A 17,803-nucleotide genomic window follows, 5' to 3' on the forward strand; every position below is an offset into this window, starting at 1 on the left:
TACATCCAACATAAAACATGGTTTGGGATTCAAAACTAAGAATTTTAGTTACCTGCAGAGCAGCAGGACCTCTATCACTGTGCTCTGAGTACAATCCTATTTACAGTCTTCAATTTACCTTCTAAAACATTGCTTCAGAAGTGTATCAATAGTAACACCCATGAGTATGAGATTAGTTAACACCATGCTTTGTCTTTCCTTACCTTATATGATAAACTCATAATCTTGGGAGATTCCCCCTTATTTTTTCTTATGTACAGATAACTTTTAAGGAACACTTTAGTTAGATAAGAAAGGGCTCATTTGGAGCAAAATCCTTATATTCATATATTTTAGTATTTTTCAGTACTTTGGTGGATAAGTGATCTCATCAGTGCTGGTCCTCTCTCTAATGGTGTAGCTCTTACCTCACCAGCTTCTTCTGGTCCTGTGTGATTCTTGTGCGTGTTCTCTCATAAATTATCCCCAGGGTGTCCATCTACCCAATGTGCTAGGGACTTTCCTTCCTTTAGGTCTTGCTACACTGTTTGAATATTAATGGAACACCCAGACCATCTATCGCTTCCTTCTTGCTCACTTTACATAAATTACTACTCCCTTTTCCAGCAAGACTGATATCTTTTCTACCAGTTCCACTGTATAATTTTTCATTAGTTATTCTCATGTGTCTTTCCATTGCCCTTAAATGATTAACTTTAAATCCTTGGAGACTGTTATTTCATGTTTTGATTTCATATAGCTGTTAGGTGGTGCAGAGGATAGCATGCTAAGCCTGAAGTCAGAAATATTCATCTTCATGAGTTCAAATCTGGCCTCAGATACTTACTAGCGGGGTGACCCTGGGATAGTCACTTAACCCTGTTTGCCTCATTTTTCTCATCTGTAAAGTGAGCTAGAGAAGGAAATGGCAAACCATTTAAGTATCTTTGTCAAGAAAACTCCAAATGGGTTCATGAAGAGTCAGATATATCTGAAAAAAAATAACTAAATAACAACATTCCTATGGTAATACCATAAGAATATTGATATTAAAAGATGGGCCATCATTTCAGGTAGAAGTTTAGAGCCTTCAAAAGTATGGTGCTATTTCCAAAATAAAAGAATAGTTGGTTCTCCTCTCCTTTCTATTCAATTCCAGGCCAGGTTCATCATGACTCTTACTGTGGCTATCCATGATGTATTTACTGATCAGCCAGCTCTATGGACTGTCCAACCAACTACACATTATAATCTAAACAATAGGCATTCTTCTTTCAATTATTTGTACTGTGTATTTTGTCTTTTATTAAGAAATTTATAAAATTGGGGGGATCTCAGGGCAATCAGGAGCAGCACAAATTGAGTATCTGAAATATTTCTCCATATAGAGAGAATGCTTTCTCCATTTGACCTGTGCCTAAGATATACTTTACGACAGAGGTAAATACCCAAGGGAGTATTTTTGCCTTGATTGAGAATAAGAAGGCTGTCGAACAAATTTACCTATATTTTGGGGGGAATTAAATTTTTTATTTTACTTTAGTATTTACAAATAGACATTTTCTCCCACTTCCTCACCCCAACTAGAAAAAAGAAGGAAAACAAACAAAACTCTTGTAAAAATATGCATCTTCAAGCAAAGCAAGTCCCTGTGTTGTCCATGTCCAAATATATATGTCAATTCAGGTACAGTGGATAGAGCACTGTGCCAGGAAGAGTTGAATTCGCATATTTTACTAGCAATATGACCCTTGGCAAGTCACTTACCCTCTGTTTGCCTTAGTTTTCTCAACTGTAAAATAGGGATAGCTGTACCTAGCTCAAAGGGTTGTTATGAGGCTCAGATGAGATATTTGTACAGTATTTAGCACAGTGGCATGTAGTAGGTACTATATATGTGTTTATTTCGTTCCCTCTTTCTCTGCATCTTGAATCCATCATCTCTCTATCATGAAATGGGCAGTATGCTTCAGTATTGGCTCCCTGGAAGCATGATTGCTCCTTTCATTGATCAAAGTTCTTATCTTTCAAAATGTGTTTGTATTTATAATGTTTTTCTTTTTGTATAAATTATTCTCCTTGCTCTGCTCATTAGACTCTTCAACACTCAATACATCTTCCTAGGTTTCTCTAAAAGCATCATGCTAATGTACCTTTGGTGGATCTCTGAATTGGTATAGTCAATCTGGAAAGTAATTTGGAACTATTCCTGAAAAAACTAAAATGTGCGTGCCTTTTGACTAAGTGATACCACTACTAGGCCTGCAATATAAATGTCAGGTATTATTGTGCTTGATAATAAGCTAGATATAGGTGAAAAGAAATTGAGACCAAATTCTGTTGGTAGCAATGATATACGATTTTTGAAAGAATGAACGTAGCCATGTTGTTTAAAAAAGATAAGCTAAAATGCCTTTTTTCTGTGAAGTTGGAACTATGTAACAATAAATGAATATTTTCCTCTTTCCAGAGGGAAGACAAACTAGTGCCAAGAGAAACAAAAGTTTGGATAGAACAGTTTGAAAGAGATATGACAAGGGCACAAATGACTGAAGCGAGTTTACAGGACAAATACCAGGTAACAAATAGAAAAGTAACTTTTGAATTCACAAAATGCCTTTTTGTAACTAAAGTTCATATGTAACCTTGAATCTGTGTTCAGTTTTCTAAATAATGGCAAGTAAACAATTAAGGAAAGCTTCTGTGTGAGTTTAGGCTTTGTACTATTTCTTGCTCTGCAGAGTTAAGCATTTACCAAGTCCCCACTAAACAGAATTGTGGGTTTAATTCTTATTCTTAAAGAGTCTTTAATTCTTTAGGGTTAATAAGGGAGATATGTGGCCATACACAGGCATACAACCACACATGCATACACCTCAAACATGAAAATGACTTCAAAAATCATTATATAAATGAATTCAAATTCATATATACAACACAAGCTAAGTTGTACCAAATACTTTCTACATCCTTCTAATTTTCCAATGCCTAGAACTCTTTGAAAGAAAAGTGAAATGAGCCCCCTAAGGATTTATTTTTATATAGCTTTTATGGTATTTTGAAAGTTAATGTTAGCTTGGAGGGAATGGAAGATAAAATGTGCAATGAACTTTTATTCACTATCACCACCCAGTGTTCATCATGTGAATTTACGGCCTGCATGATCCATATTAAATTGCTTGAAATTGTAGTTTTGCAGAACACAGAATTTACCTTGTGTTTCCTGCTTAGCTTAGTATAAAGGTCACTAATTTCTCTGCATCTCTTGTTAATATTGACAGATTACAGCCTATTTTTAACCCATTCACTTTCATAGTAATAATACTGTGACTCTTATTTGAAGACACTCTTAGCTGGCTGTGTAATATAATAAATTCATTACAATATGTACAGTGTTTTTCAGCTTAGTGTTTTATTCATAGGTGAAGCTACTTCTAATAAATTTATTTTGTTTCATGGTTTGATTGACATTTTACATTCAAGAAATATATTACTATCTCATTCATAGTTTTATATAAGAGATAGTATGTTAAAGTCAAATTCTGGCAAGTTATGTAACATCCAAGCTACAAATTTAGTTATGATTTATCTGATTTTCCAAATTTTCAGTTTTTACAATTTGAATATTAGCTATTTATTTTTAAATTCAGTCCAGTCATCTCGCTGATCAATTTGAATAGTTTGAAAAATTTCCAGCTTGCAAATTGCTATTTTGAATAAAGATAAGTCATACTATTTATTATACTGGTTTCATTTTCGTTATCACGTAGTTATAAAATACTTTAAACTGAGCTTTTCTTACAACACTCATGTGAGTGTAGATAAATCAATACCATTTGGCAGATGAGGAAAATGAGGTTTAGAAAGTTTAAATGATTTCCCTAATACCTCGTACCAATAAGTATTAGCACAGTACCTTGCACATAACAGACTCAATATAGATTTATTGACTGTTAGTGTTATTGTAGTTAGGTGATGTCAGACTGACTTACGGAATGTCAGATACAGAACTCAAACACAGATCTTTTGACTCCTTGTCCGCTGATTTTTTAATACAACAGTTTTACAAGTAAGTGACATGGGGTCGATAAAGCGCCAAAGTCCTAAGTTCAAATCCTGGCTCTACCACTGATTGACCGTGTGACCTTGGGCTTGATTTTTCTGACCCTCAGATCCTCATTTGTAATACAAGGATAATAACAGCTTCTCTGTCTTCCACATGAGGGTAAATGTGGATGTTCACTGAGATGATATATATACATAAGTAAATTCATAGCTTACATGCTCTATAGCTTTAAAGAATTTGGAACTAAAAATCTTATGAAAGTGAATGCTGGAAACTGTCTTTGCATGTAATTGGAAAAAAATTAAATACTGTTAAGTGGGAAGGGGAAGCATTTGACTTCAATATACTATCTCTTATATAAAGATCACCTCTGTGAAATTTAGAAAATATAAAATATTTCATTTCTTGAATGCCAATTTTCAACCAAATAATGAAATAAAATAATTTTATTAATAATCTCAAGTATGTCTAATACCAAGTTGATAAATTCTGTCCCCACGTTAATGAATGCACTATATTGAACGTTATGCTAGCAGTGTCCTCTGAAAGGATTCGTATCATCATTCTTTCTATGACACTTAATGGACTAGAATGGGCTCTGTTCAGTCAATACTACCCTGAGAAGGCAATCTGAGGACAAGAAATGGCTATATCAATACTAATTTGATTTTCTGTGCAAAATTCATGGAAAACCAAAAAAAAATGCTGAAAGAGTAATCCATAGATCATTAAGAGTATCAAAATATTATTAAGGAAGGACAGATTCTCATATCAATGCAAATGAGTAAAATGGTCCAGTTTTCCTCATTTGACTTATTGCCCTGTTGTTCCTGCTTTTTCTCCTTTAGTCATTTAAGCACTTCAGAGTTCAGTATGAAATGAAGAGGAAACAAATTGAACTTTTAATTCAACCACAACGCAGAGATGGCAAATTGTCACTTGATCAAGCTCTGGTGAAGCAGGCATGGGACAGAGTGTCCTCTAGGGTAAGTTTCCCCAGATTACAGTAGCAGTGTGTACATTTATTTGTAGTATATTTTTAATGTCACTTCAGTGGTTTTCATCAGGTTTTGAAGTTTCCTTTAAGAGATGGAGAGAGTACTTTCCTTTTTTTGGTGTTGGGTTTTTCAATTTGAAGGAAGCTTAACAGCTCAGGGTTATGCATATTATATCTTCTTGTTGATTTTTTCTGCCTGTCATTTGGAATGTTTATTCTAATCCTTTAGTTGTTTTGCCTTATATTCCTTGCTTACCCTCTTCTCTTTTTTCTTTGCCCTCTGATTATATAATTCAATGAAGAGAGGATATCATTGATGGAAAAAATTTATCTTCACTTAAGGGAATATCCAAGAAGACTTCTAGCAATAAGGCCTCCACAATCTTTCCCTATAGTCTATTATAACGTTGCTACTGTTGAAATGACTCAGACAGCAAATAAATTATCACTATAGCTTAATATGATCTCTTCTGGTTTAATTTGAGTAACTTCCTCTTGGAATTCTAGACTTTGAAGGCACTTTAGAATGTCCAATCTCTCCTTGAAATAGTATTCCCTTTTGCATCACCACCATCAAGTATGCACATGATCTCAGTTTGAAGACTTTCAGAAGATGGGGAGCTCATTATTTTATGAAGCATTCCATTTTCAGATAGCTCTAATTCTTAAGAATTAAATTGAATTAAATCTTAGGCAGTTAGGTGACATAGTGGACTGGACTTGGGATCAGGATGACTCATCCTCATGAGTTCAAATCTGGCTCCAGATACTTACTAGCTTTGTGACCCTGGGCAAGTCACTTAACTCTATTTGCCTCAGTTTCCTCATGTATAAAATGAGTTGGAGAAGGAAATAGCAAACCACTCCAGTATCTTTGCCAAGAAAACCCCAAATGGAGTCACAAAGATTCAGGCACGACTGAAAATGATGGAACAACTAATTCTTAGGAAGCTTTTTGTTTTCACTTTAATGGATCAATTTTACACAGAGCCAACTTCTATATCCTTCATATGAAATCTTTATCTGAAATTCTTCATATGAAGATATATTCTTTATATGAAATCTCTTCATGGGTTTGAAGACAGAAATTAAGATAAACCTCAAGCTTTTTCTTCTAATAGCTTTTTATCAGTGGCTTTAAATTTTCCTTTTTTCTTTCCTTTAGTATTTGTCATTCTTCTCTGGAGTTATTCTTCTTTAAGAGTCTAGAGAACAAGTTAACTTCCATAGTCAGTCTTCTAGCTTTTAAAGCTCTTGTTTGATCCTCTCCCATGGCTTCATTTATCACATCTCTGTAGATGAGTAGTAATTTATGAATCAGGGCTGGTCTTTCTACTGACATCCATTTGCATATTTCCAACTGCCTTCTGAATGTCTTCACCTGAGTATTCCTCTTGGACTTTGACTCAACATGTGCTAAACTCAATTCATTATTTCTCTCCCAACCCTCAACCCTACCTTTGCTTCTAGCTTCCTTATTTCTACTTCTTATTTCTACTGACTTCTCAGTCACTCAGGCTCGAAGTCTTGCAGTCTACCTGGACTATTTCTCCATTTCTACTTCCCAATACCCAGTCAGTTTTTGGTTCTTGTTGAATCTGTCTTCACAGTAGCTTTCACATCTGCATTTTCTCTACTCACAGCTGCAGGATCCTCGTTCAAACCTTTATGTCATCCCACTTGAATGAGTTTAAAAGCTTCCTAACTGCAGCTCCAGGCTCTATATTCTCCATTTCATTCTCACACAGCTACCAAAGAGATCTTCCTAGTGCACATGGCTGAGCATTTCACTTCTCTACTCATAAACCTTTTGGGACTCCCTGCCACTATTAGGATCAGATATTCCCTAGAGTCTTGCCCCATCCTGCCTGGCCAGATTTTATTTCATACTCTTTCCTTTCATATATTCTACATCCCAATGAAATGAACAACTCTCTTTCATGATCTTGTCCTACACTGCCCTACCTTCAAGAAGTAGCACAGCTCCTTATGCCTGAGGTGCACTCCTGCCATATCTCCAACCATTCAAACCCCATTTTTCTTTCAAGGTCCACTTTAGATACTATCTCCTGCATGAAGCTTTCCCTCATAACTTGCCATAACTGAAAACACTCTATCCCTCACCAAATTTTCATATAGCTCCCTTTTTGGATCTCTTTCTTGGCTTTATCATATTCTACCTTATCAATGTGGGGAGTAGTTATATGATGCAGTCAAGTAAAAAAAAACATTTATTAACTTCCTCCTAGTGCCAGGAACTGGGATCAACAATGGGTATACAAACAGTATCTCCTTTTGAGGATATCGTAGTCTAATAAGGTGACTCTTAGGTTCACTTAGGGACAATCAGACCAACCCCACCACTATCCACTATTGATTTGTCCCCTTATCAATGATCTCTTTTTAGGTTCAAAGATAGTCTAGTGGATATACTATGAAATGATTTTAGAAAGTACCATAATTGCAGAGATTCTCTAAATGACTTCCCCTACTCAGAGAAAAACCAGGAAAATCTCTTTTCCCATTAGCTATCTTCCCATGTTTTAATCTTGAAACTCAAACTTATAGATTTTGATAAAATCACTATTAACTGGCATGGAATTTATTAGAGGTATCAAGTAACAGTCATATAAACATTCAGACAAGGCTGTTATTCCTGGTTTCTTTTCTGACACTTGGGACATCACCATCATAGCTCAACTACCTTCTTACTCTGGAAGTTCCCTCCATCTCTATGACCTTCTCACCCTAAAAGATCTTTCTGCCCTGGTGGGGGGGTCTTTTCTCCTATAAATGAGTTGCTCCCAGAATTTCTATTTTAGGAATGGGCCAAGCTAGCGATCTTTTGTTCCTCTCCTGGTTCTGCTTCTGATTCAGACTTTACAGTTATAGCCTTGAATGAGTACCCCACCCCAGCCCCACCCTTACCTTTCAGCTCTCTTTTATATGTTGTCTTCCCTCATTAGAATATAAACAACTTGGGAACAGAAAACTGCTTCTCTTTTTATTGTACTTGTATTCTTAGCACTTAGCACAGTGCCTGGCACATAAGTGCTTAATAAGTGCTTGTTGACTTGACTTGACTTGACTCACAGCCAGAGTCATCTCTTTTTCCCTTCCATCACACTGTTTCCTACTGGGCTGAGATGAGTTTAGTGAAGAAACAAATTGAAATTTAAATTATGGAGATAAATTCCCAAAGCATAGGGCTCCAGAAAAATGGGAAAGAAAAAAAAATAAAGTTGTAGATTGGATTTCACTCTTACCAATTGCCACAACTGGTGATTCAGCCTGATTTAAATTCCTGAAAACTCCTGCTATGTATTTTCTTTGTCTCCTCTCCTCTGCACCCCCATCCATTTACTCATCTGCTCTCATCTCACACTTCCTCTCTACTTCCCCATCTGGTGCCCCCAACAAATTGGGCTCTCTTGAATTCCTGCCAGATCTCTAGCTTACGAATTCTCTATTATCCCACAAAGATCCTCTAAAGTCTCTGTGATCCCAGAGAAATCCTTGTTAGGCTATACTACCTCATTTTATTATTATTTGTGTGCCTGCATACTTGATTAAAAGCCTCTGATTGTCAGGAACTACATCATTTTTTTATCTTCTTATCCCCAGGCCCAGCACATGATCTTGCACATTGCTTAATAAGTATTTGCTGTATTAAAACAAATTTAACTGAAAGCTCTCATCTCTATCCTGTTAAACTTCTGATGCTATGAGATGGGCTTTTCTGGGGAGTGTGGGAGAGTGAAAAGCATTCATTTATGTAGGAGGAAGATCGTAAGAGACTTTTTTTTTAACATAAAATGATAAGAGTAGGACAGAGTCTAAAAGTTCTTCTCTATCTTTGGAACTGCCAAAATGTTCTGGGGCAGTTATAATGAGGAGTGGGCAAATGGACTTGATTACAGAAGTCCAAAAATTGGTCCAAACTTCAGAGTAGTGTACTGGGATGCACTGCAATCTGGTTTACATATGCTTCATTCAGATATTATGAGATAATATTTATAAAGTAATTTAGCACAGTGCCTGCATATAGTAAGTACATAATAAATGCTTATCCTCTTCCTTCCTTCCCCCATTAATCATACACAGAGTCCTTAAGTTTGCCAGAAGGTCTAGCCCATTGCATGTCAGTGAAAATGAAGTCTTTGTACCCTCCAGTGATTTTGTACTTGTGGCAAAGGAGAGGAGATCACTAGTTACATAGTAAGAGCAAGGGAAAGCAAGTGGACAACTTGTGTTCTCCCTTTGCAACCATCTGTTATCTGGAGAAAATCAGGAAGGACCCAGGACATTGGGTGGCCCCCCTGTGGTAAACATGTAGGAAGGAATAGACATCCAGTATGAACAGGCATAGTTTGGTTATAATCTTCATCATTAGAGGGGACATCCCACATTGATGAGATCCCAGATCCACTTGAATTCTTCTGAACTGAAAATTCTGAGGTGCTGCTGTCACTTTGTCAACTTCCCTTGAAAGGAATTTTGTTTATTCCTGATTTTTTTTTCATTTCAGCTCTTTGATTGGCACATACAGCTTGATAAGTCTCTTCCTGCACCACTAGGCACAATAGGCGCCTGGCTTTATAGGGCAGAAGTTGCCTTACAGGAGGAAATAACTATTCAGCAGGTCCATGAAGAAACTGCAAACACAATACATCGGAAGCTGGAACAGCATAAGGTAACAAGCCTAGCATAAGAAATCTATAAGCCTAATACTCATAAGGGGCTTCCCCCAAATGTTAGCTACACATTATTTAGCAACATTTGTTATTTTAATTAAAAGCTCTTTCACCTTTTCTCATCCTTTCTAAACATGGCTTTATTATTGGGTATGCTTTTCAGATCAATTGTTTGCATTACCTTTTTCGAAGGATGATTTTGTTTTTATTGTTGTTGGTTGGGACATTTTTCAGTCTTAGAAAATATGTAAGAACTGTGAGACAGATTGAGAAATAGGCCAACTACTGTGGTATATGTATAATTAAGCTAATTAATGTCCTGGATAGACTAATCTGGCACCCCACCAACTGATATATTTTAAATATATTAACCCTTGAGATAAGAAATACAATACGCTATAAATTATGAAGCTAGATTATGGCAGGATCATTGGATTAAAACCACATTCCAGTGAACCATGAGATGTGAGGTCTTAAATCATTTAGTAAAAATGCGAAAAATTCTGAGTCTGGTCAAAAGAAGCACACTTATTACTAACTGGTAGGATAACTTTGGACAATTCACTTCACCTCCCTTAGAAGTTAGCTTCCTTGTCTGTAAAATAAGAAGGGAAGGAATAAATTATCTTTCAAGTGACTTTCAGCTCTTAAATTTTTTGATCTTCCATAGCCTGGCAAGGTGTTACCTTGTTTTGTTTTAATTTGTTTAAAACTAAGAATCAGTCTTCAAATTGCTTTAACATGTCTATCTAGGAGCTGAAAGAAATTGATTTTTCTGTTTATAAACTTAATTGCCTTTTTGATTGCTTTTCATGGGGATAACTTCTAGATAAGTAAGTGAAATATTGTTCTTCATGACCATGAAAGAAAGTCATCCAACCTTCTCATTTTCTCGTCTCTAGACATGGTAAGGAATCTTTTTTGTTGCAAGGAAGTTAGGCTATATTAAATGTGGGAGAGGGCAAGAAGGTTTGGAAGGTGAAAGAATGACTAGCAACATTCCCTATGTTCCCTTTATCTAAAATATCTCATTGTGAACCACCTATAGAACATATTGCTGTCTCTGGTTATCTCCCTACTTCTTTCTGGGCCTGGAATCAAGACCTAGGTGCAAATGTAGCCTTAAATATTTACTGATTATTAGGTATGTGACCTGGGCAAGTCACTTATCCTCTGTTTTCCATAGTTTCCTGGAGTGTAAAATGGGGATGATAATTACACTCCCAACACATCTCCAATGAGATATTTGTAAAGCACTTCACACACTGCCTAGCACATAGTAGGCACATAGTACATGCTTATTCTCTTCCTTATTTCCTTCCCATGACAATGCCTTGCTTTACACCTTCTTAATAATACACTTTGTAATTATCAACCTCTCAGAACTGCTTTCCCCTCTTCTTTATTCAGGGATAGATAAATGCCTAGTTTGATATTATACTGCCTCTAGAATATCAATAATCTATTTAACCATATGTATGTTTCTATCCTGCCACACACGTCTTTTCTTCTCTCCCTTTTGTCCTGGCTTCCTCTTGATTTTATTTTATATTTCCCCCTTTTAAAAATATTCATTTATTTTTAGCATTCTTTTCTTTTTTAAAGTTTGAGTTCCAGATTCTCTCTCTCCTCACTCTTCCCTTATCCACTGAGAAGGCAAGGTGTACAATAAAAATTACACATGTGAAATCATGCAAAACATATTTTCCTATTGTGAAAAAAAGTAAAGTGAAAACACTGTGGTTCAATTTACACTCAGAGTTCAACAGTTCTCTGGAGGTGGATAGCATTTTTCATTATGAGTCCTTTGGAACTGTCTTGGATCACTGTATTGATCAGAGTAGCCAAGTCTCTCACAGTTGATCATTGTTATAACATTGCTATTACTGTGCACAATGATGTCACAGTTCTTCTCACTTAAATTTGCATCAGTTTATATAGGTCTTGCCATGTTTCCTCCTCATCATTTCTTTTGTTTTATTTATTATTTATTTATTTATTTGTTTATTTATTTGGGAGGCAATTGGGGTTAAGTGACTTGCCCAGGGTCACACAGCTAGTAAGTGTTATGTGTCTGAGACCAGATTTAACCTCAGGTCCTCCTGACTTCAGGGCTGGTTCTCTATCTACTGTACCACTTCACTGCCCCCTCATCATTTCTTATAGAATGGTCATATTCCATAACTTATTCAGCTATCCCCCAATTGATGAGCATCTCTTGAGTTTCCAATTCTTTGCCACCACAAAAAGAGCTACTATAAATATTTTTGTACGTATAAGTCCTTTTCCTTTTCTTTGATCTCTTTGGGGTTCCATTTGATTTTATGAGGGATAGTTATAATGATACTATAGCAAAAATCATAGAAATATTAAATTAAGAAATACTTTATCAAAAATCACATTTTACATGAATATTGATTCTCCTGCTCATATTTCTTACAGCCTCTCTAACTTCTGAGTTGACATGTGTCTTTAAAGGATAATGCCATTTTAAATTTTAGTCTGAAGTTCTATTCCTTCTTTGGGGCACAATTCTCATAAGAAATGTATGCTAATGGAGATCAATATTTGTTGGGTTCTATCAAGTGGGAAAAACTTCAAGTCTGGGCATAAGGTTATTATTCTGATTAGCCAAGCCAGTTCAAAGAGGTCATAGCTAGTTGACTAAAGGATGATGAAAAATTTGGCAGTGGAAACTCTTGAAGATATGTAAATATAATTTACCTAGATTACAACCATATGATTTGAGACTGTTTTCTCATGTTAGCATTGTGGAAAAGATGGAGAGATGTTTGTTAGATGATATTGGAGTTAGATGAACAATCAAACCCAAAGAGTAGTTATTCGTGGCTTGAAGATATCTAAAGGAATGCCCCTGGGATGTCCCGACCCTGCAATATTTAATGTTTTTGTTGATGATGTATGAAAAAAATATAGATGACATTCCAAGAAAATTTAAAATGACATAAGACTGAGAGTGATAGCTAATTCATTATGTGTCAGTTTCAGAAACCAGAAAGGTGAGAATATCACACTGAATCTAATGAGATGAAATTTAGTACTCATAAATGTAAATTCTGATACTTGAGTATACTACACAAATTATTCCCAAAAACTAAGAAAGAAAATACTCTCTAAATTCCTTTTATGAGACAAATATCACAATATACTTAAATCAAAAGGATAAAGAAGCAGACCTATAGACTACTATCATTAATCACTACTGATGCAAAATTTTAAATAAAATCATAGCAAAAGGACTAAAATAAAAATATTTGAAACATGATTAAATTATTTGTACCAATCATGTAAGGATGGTTTGATTTTAGGAAAATAATTATTATAATCATATTAAATACAATGCCCCCGACTATGAATATATCAATAGAAAAATTATTTGAGAATTGAGATGACCATCGATTTGGGGAATGGCTAAACAAAATGTGTTATATGACTATAGTGGAATATCATTGTGATAAAGAAATGATTACTATCAGGAAGTATGGGAAGAATTATGTGAATATATGCAAAGTTAATTAAACAGAGGCAGAGAGTTCAAATCCAGCCTCAGACACATAACACTTACTTACTAGCTGTGTGACCCTGGGCGAGTCACTTAACCCCAATTGCCTTACTGAAAAGCAAAAACAAATCAAAAAAAAAAATAAACAGGGTTAGAAGAACATTATATATAATAACTAAAATAGTGTTGATGGAAGAATAAATGAAATTGAATTCTTTTTTTTTGTACTGAAAATTGATTTTTAATGATAAATTACAACTTGGACACAGGGCAGGTAATAGGACAAGAGCTGGATTGTCTGTGGACTTGCATTGTGCTGATGGTCTGCTCAGGGGCTGGGGCTCCAGGTCTTGCCAAGAGGCTTCTCAGCCTTGGAGACTGGCAATCTGGGAAGGCAACAGGGCCTTTTTGTGGCAGGAGAAGCAGTAGGGTGACTCCTTTAAACATAATGTTGCTTTCAAATTATAATTACTAGGGTTGGCCCAAAGAGGATCTGAGAAAATGTCCCTGTCCCTCATCTTTGCTGAGGTAAGACAGCAGGGAGTGGGCAAAAGTTGTGGAACATTGTATATATTCTCAGACCCAGTTCATGTGTTGATTAGTTGTATTGAACTGTTTTCTTTCCTCTTTCTTTTTTTATTCATTGTTACAAGGTACAGAACTCTAGGGAAGTAGAAGGGAGAATATTCACTAGTAAATGAGCATTTTGTAATGAATGTTCTATTAATTTCCTAATGAATGTTTTATAAAAACAAAATAATTGGATGGATATATGTAAGCATGGATACTCCCTCTGCTGTCATGGATAGCAATTCCTTAGTAAATTAATCAGTCATAGAACTATATAATACAGAAAAACAGATGTATACACAGACATAGTATTAAATTCTGGGAACCACATTTTAGGAAGGACTGGCAAGGTGGATATTGCCCAGAAGTGGGTAACCAAGAGGGTGAAGGGCCTTAAAATCATACTAAAAGTGGCTTGGTTAAAAGACCTGATGATGTATAGCCTGGAGAAAATAAGGCTGAGGGAATTATGATAGATATCTTCAAGTCTTTGGGGGACTGTCCTGTGGAAGAGAAATTAGACTTTTTCTGCTTGGCCCTAGACAGCTGAACTAGAAGTGTTGGATAGATGTTATAGAGTGGTGGGGTGTGTGTGTGTGTGTGTGTGTGTGTGTGTGTGTGTGTGTGTGTGTGTATGATGCTATATATAGCATCAGCCTGATGTCATTCATATATCTATTTATAGTATCTATATAATTTATCTAACTTATCTATGAATGGGGCAGTTACATAGTACAGTAGATGGAGTGCTGGGTCTGGAGTCAGGAACACCTGAGTTCAAACCCAGCCCCAGACACTTAGTAACTGTGAGACCCTGGACAAGTCACTTAACCCTGTTTCCTTCAGTTTCCTCATCAGTAAAATGACTTGGAGAAAGAAATGGCAAATACTCTAGTATTTTTTCCAAGAAAACCCCCAAAGTGGTCACAGAGTCAAATATGACAGAAAAAAGATTAAACAACAACAAAGTGAATGAATATTTTGTGTGTGTGTGTGTATATATATATATATATATATATATATGTATGTGTGTGTGCGTATATATGTATATGTATGTATGTATGTATGAGTGTGTTTGTATATGACAATTATAGCTATGAAAAAATAGAATGGGCTGCCTTTAAAAACAGATGATTCCTCTTACTAAAGATTTTCAAGATATGGAATGGATGACCACCTTTGAGGATACTGGAGAGAAGATTCTTTCCACAGTGAAGTACCTCTAGATTTATGCTGTGGTTCCTTCAACCACTTCTATAATTAATTAATACTAAAAAATTATAACCTCTAATGGTAGAGAGATTACATAGTCACAGATGCTTGCAGTATTGAAGATTTTAAATTAGTCTTTTTATTTCCTTAATTCCAATTGTCATTTAAATTCATTCTTAACTTATTTGATAAACTATTCCAGATTTGAGCTCAAATGATTACAGGAATATTATTGGTGGCAGTTCTTATTACTTTAAGCAAGGCCTTAATTTGCCCACATAATTGATTTATTTGCCCTCTTGGCCAAATGGTAATTTTCTATTTCTCTAATGGCTGGACTATTCTGTGTTATGGTTTGAAATTATTTAACAGACTCCTGCTTAACTGAAGAGTGCTTATGGTAAACCCTTAATATTAAAACCCAAGACCCTTTTTGACTCTGTTGTAGTACTCTGACATGTGTGATATACTCAATGAAGTAAAAGTGTGAGGAATACAATACAACCTACTCAATATGTAATTCCTTTCCTTTAGATGCTAAGTTTTGGATCTTGTCCAGTTGTTTTTTTCTTTTTCCATAGGCACATGACTTAACTTTGCTGGGGATTAGTTTCCTTCTCTATAAAATGAGGCAGCTGGACAATATGACTTCTCTGGTTCAATATAATATGCTCTAAAATTCCCTGGTTATGTGAAATTGATAGCTTTTTATCCCATATTTATGCCTTATATTGAGGTCATTTCCTTTGCCTACTTAGAAGTCCCATCTGATTCAGTGTAACATGGAGATGACATGGCATTCTTGAAGACTATGCCATGAAATTCTGTCAAACTAGAAAAGCCTTGCAATGTGTTAAGCTCTGACGATATTAAAAGAGGCAAAAGAAAATCCCTCCCTTCAAGGAGGTCATAAAATGATAGACAAATAGTAACTAAATACAGCACTGGTTTAGAATTAAAAAAAGATTTCTCTAATGTTAAATTATTATCCAAATAATTGGACATTAGAAGAGTACAAACAATATCTACTCAAAACAATGAAGAATGATGGTAGATACACAAAATATTCAGACAGCTTATTCTAGGACTCAACTAAATCATATCACCCCATGAATATGTTTAAAAAAAAGATGAGATGAAAAACAGAACAGATTATGTCAAATTTTCATAATGGGCTATTTTAAAAATTGATTATAGTGAAACTTCCACAATTTAGAATCTTATATCTCTGATGTACCATTGAAGAAAGTACAAATTTCACTAAAGAAGGCAGAGGTAGGAAGAGGATTTGATGGGTACACATACTCACAGAAGGGGAAAAAAAACCTATACTTTTGGTGATATAATTTTGAAAGTATTAAAATTTTAAGATATCTAAAACAGAGGAAGATACCAATAATTGGGGATAAAAGCCCATATATGCTATTACTACCTCTCTCCTCCCCAAGGTGATTAAGAAGATAACAATAGCTGTAAGTGTATATTCTGTTTTTCATGACTACAAAATCTTTGTGAGTATTATCTATACAAGTATCAAGGATATCTTTAATGAAAATGGAAATAGAAGTTTTTGATGAGCTGTTATTTTTTAACAGACAATGTCTTCACAAGATATTTAGATAATACAAGATATTGCTATATTTATTATTATTTTAAAAAGCATTTGATTTGTGTAATGAATGTTCCAGCCTAACTCTTCCAGAGCAAGGCTGGTTGTATCACTTTCTCATGGTTGTAAGAGTACCCTTCAAGAGTTGGGGATGTCTTTCTCTATTACTATTGTGTTGGGCCTCCAAGGACAGTGTCATCCTCCCACATCTGCCAGTAATTAACTTTCCAGTTCCAGTTAATCAATTCACATTAATTAGCTTTTGCAAAGGGATACTTACTTTGGAGATACTGCAGGAGTAGAGTTACAAACATTTCTGCTAGTACTTAGGAACACACTCTCCTCTAAACCACCTCAGTCCTTAGGCCAGCAGATTCACACTTAAATCAGTTTCTACAGAGCATTCTCCCCATATATGTCGTATGTTACCATAACTAGATAAGTCTTGCATTCCCACTTCCACTAGGCTGAGATCACCATGTTGTTCTTCCGTTCCTTGATGCTAGAGTAGCTTGCTGCCAAACCCACCATGGACTCTATTCCTGGAATGGCTCATCTTTACAACTTTTTGAAGTTCACAGGGGTTTAGTGCCAATGCCAGCAAGTCAGAAAGAAGCCCATGCTAAGAGAACTAATGAGTTTTGAATGCATCCCAATTCTGGCGATGCAGCTAATCCTATTTTTCTTCATCATATGGCTAGCAGATAAGAACAGAATGTCTGCACATGTTCCAAATCTCTCCATTCTACTTCCATTACAAGTCATCATGTTTTTCCAGAAGCAGACACCCATTCTTTTAAAAAATATTTGTTTTCTTTATTATTACAAAGCATTTTAACATCTTTTTTTAATTGTTTTGAATTCTCTTTCCTCCTCCTATTCCTCCCCCACCCATTGTGAAGGCAAGAAATGTGATATTAATTATACATTTGAAGTCATACAAAACATATTTCCATGTTAGACATGTTGAAAAAAAGAAAAAGAAAGAGAAAAAAATATGACTGATTCTGTATTCATGCTCCATAAGTTCTTTCTCTGGAGGTAGATAGTATTTTTTCATCATATGTCTTTCATACTTTTCTTGCATCATTAGATTGATCAGAATAGCTGTCATTCACACTTGATCATCATGCAAATTGCTGTTACTGTATAC

General features: G+C 35.4%; 1 protein-coding gene across 1 annotated transcript in view; it reads left to right on the top strand.

Moving 5' to 3' along the window:
- The window catches only part of SYNE1 (spectrin repeat containing nuclear envelope protein 1), a 560,807-nt gene that overhangs the window by 158,809 nt on the left and 384,195 nt on the right, over nt 1-17,803 (top strand). Inside the window, 3 exon segments of the mRNA XM_078155071.1 lie at nt 2,450-2,557; nt 4,894-5,031; nt 9,571-9,735. Coding sequence (XP_078011197.1) covers nt 2,450-2,557; nt 4,894-5,031; nt 9,571-9,735 — 411 coding nt within the window.

Source organism: Phascolarctos cinereus, unplaced genomic scaffold (assembly GCF_003287225.1).
Source record: "Phascolarctos cinereus isolate Bilbo 61053 unplaced genomic scaffold, phaCin_HiC Scaffold_5;HRSCAF=322, whole genome shotgun sequence".
NCBI classification, from domain to species: domain Eukaryota; kingdom Metazoa; phylum Chordata; class Mammalia; order Diprotodontia; family Phascolarctidae; genus Phascolarctos; species Phascolarctos cinereus.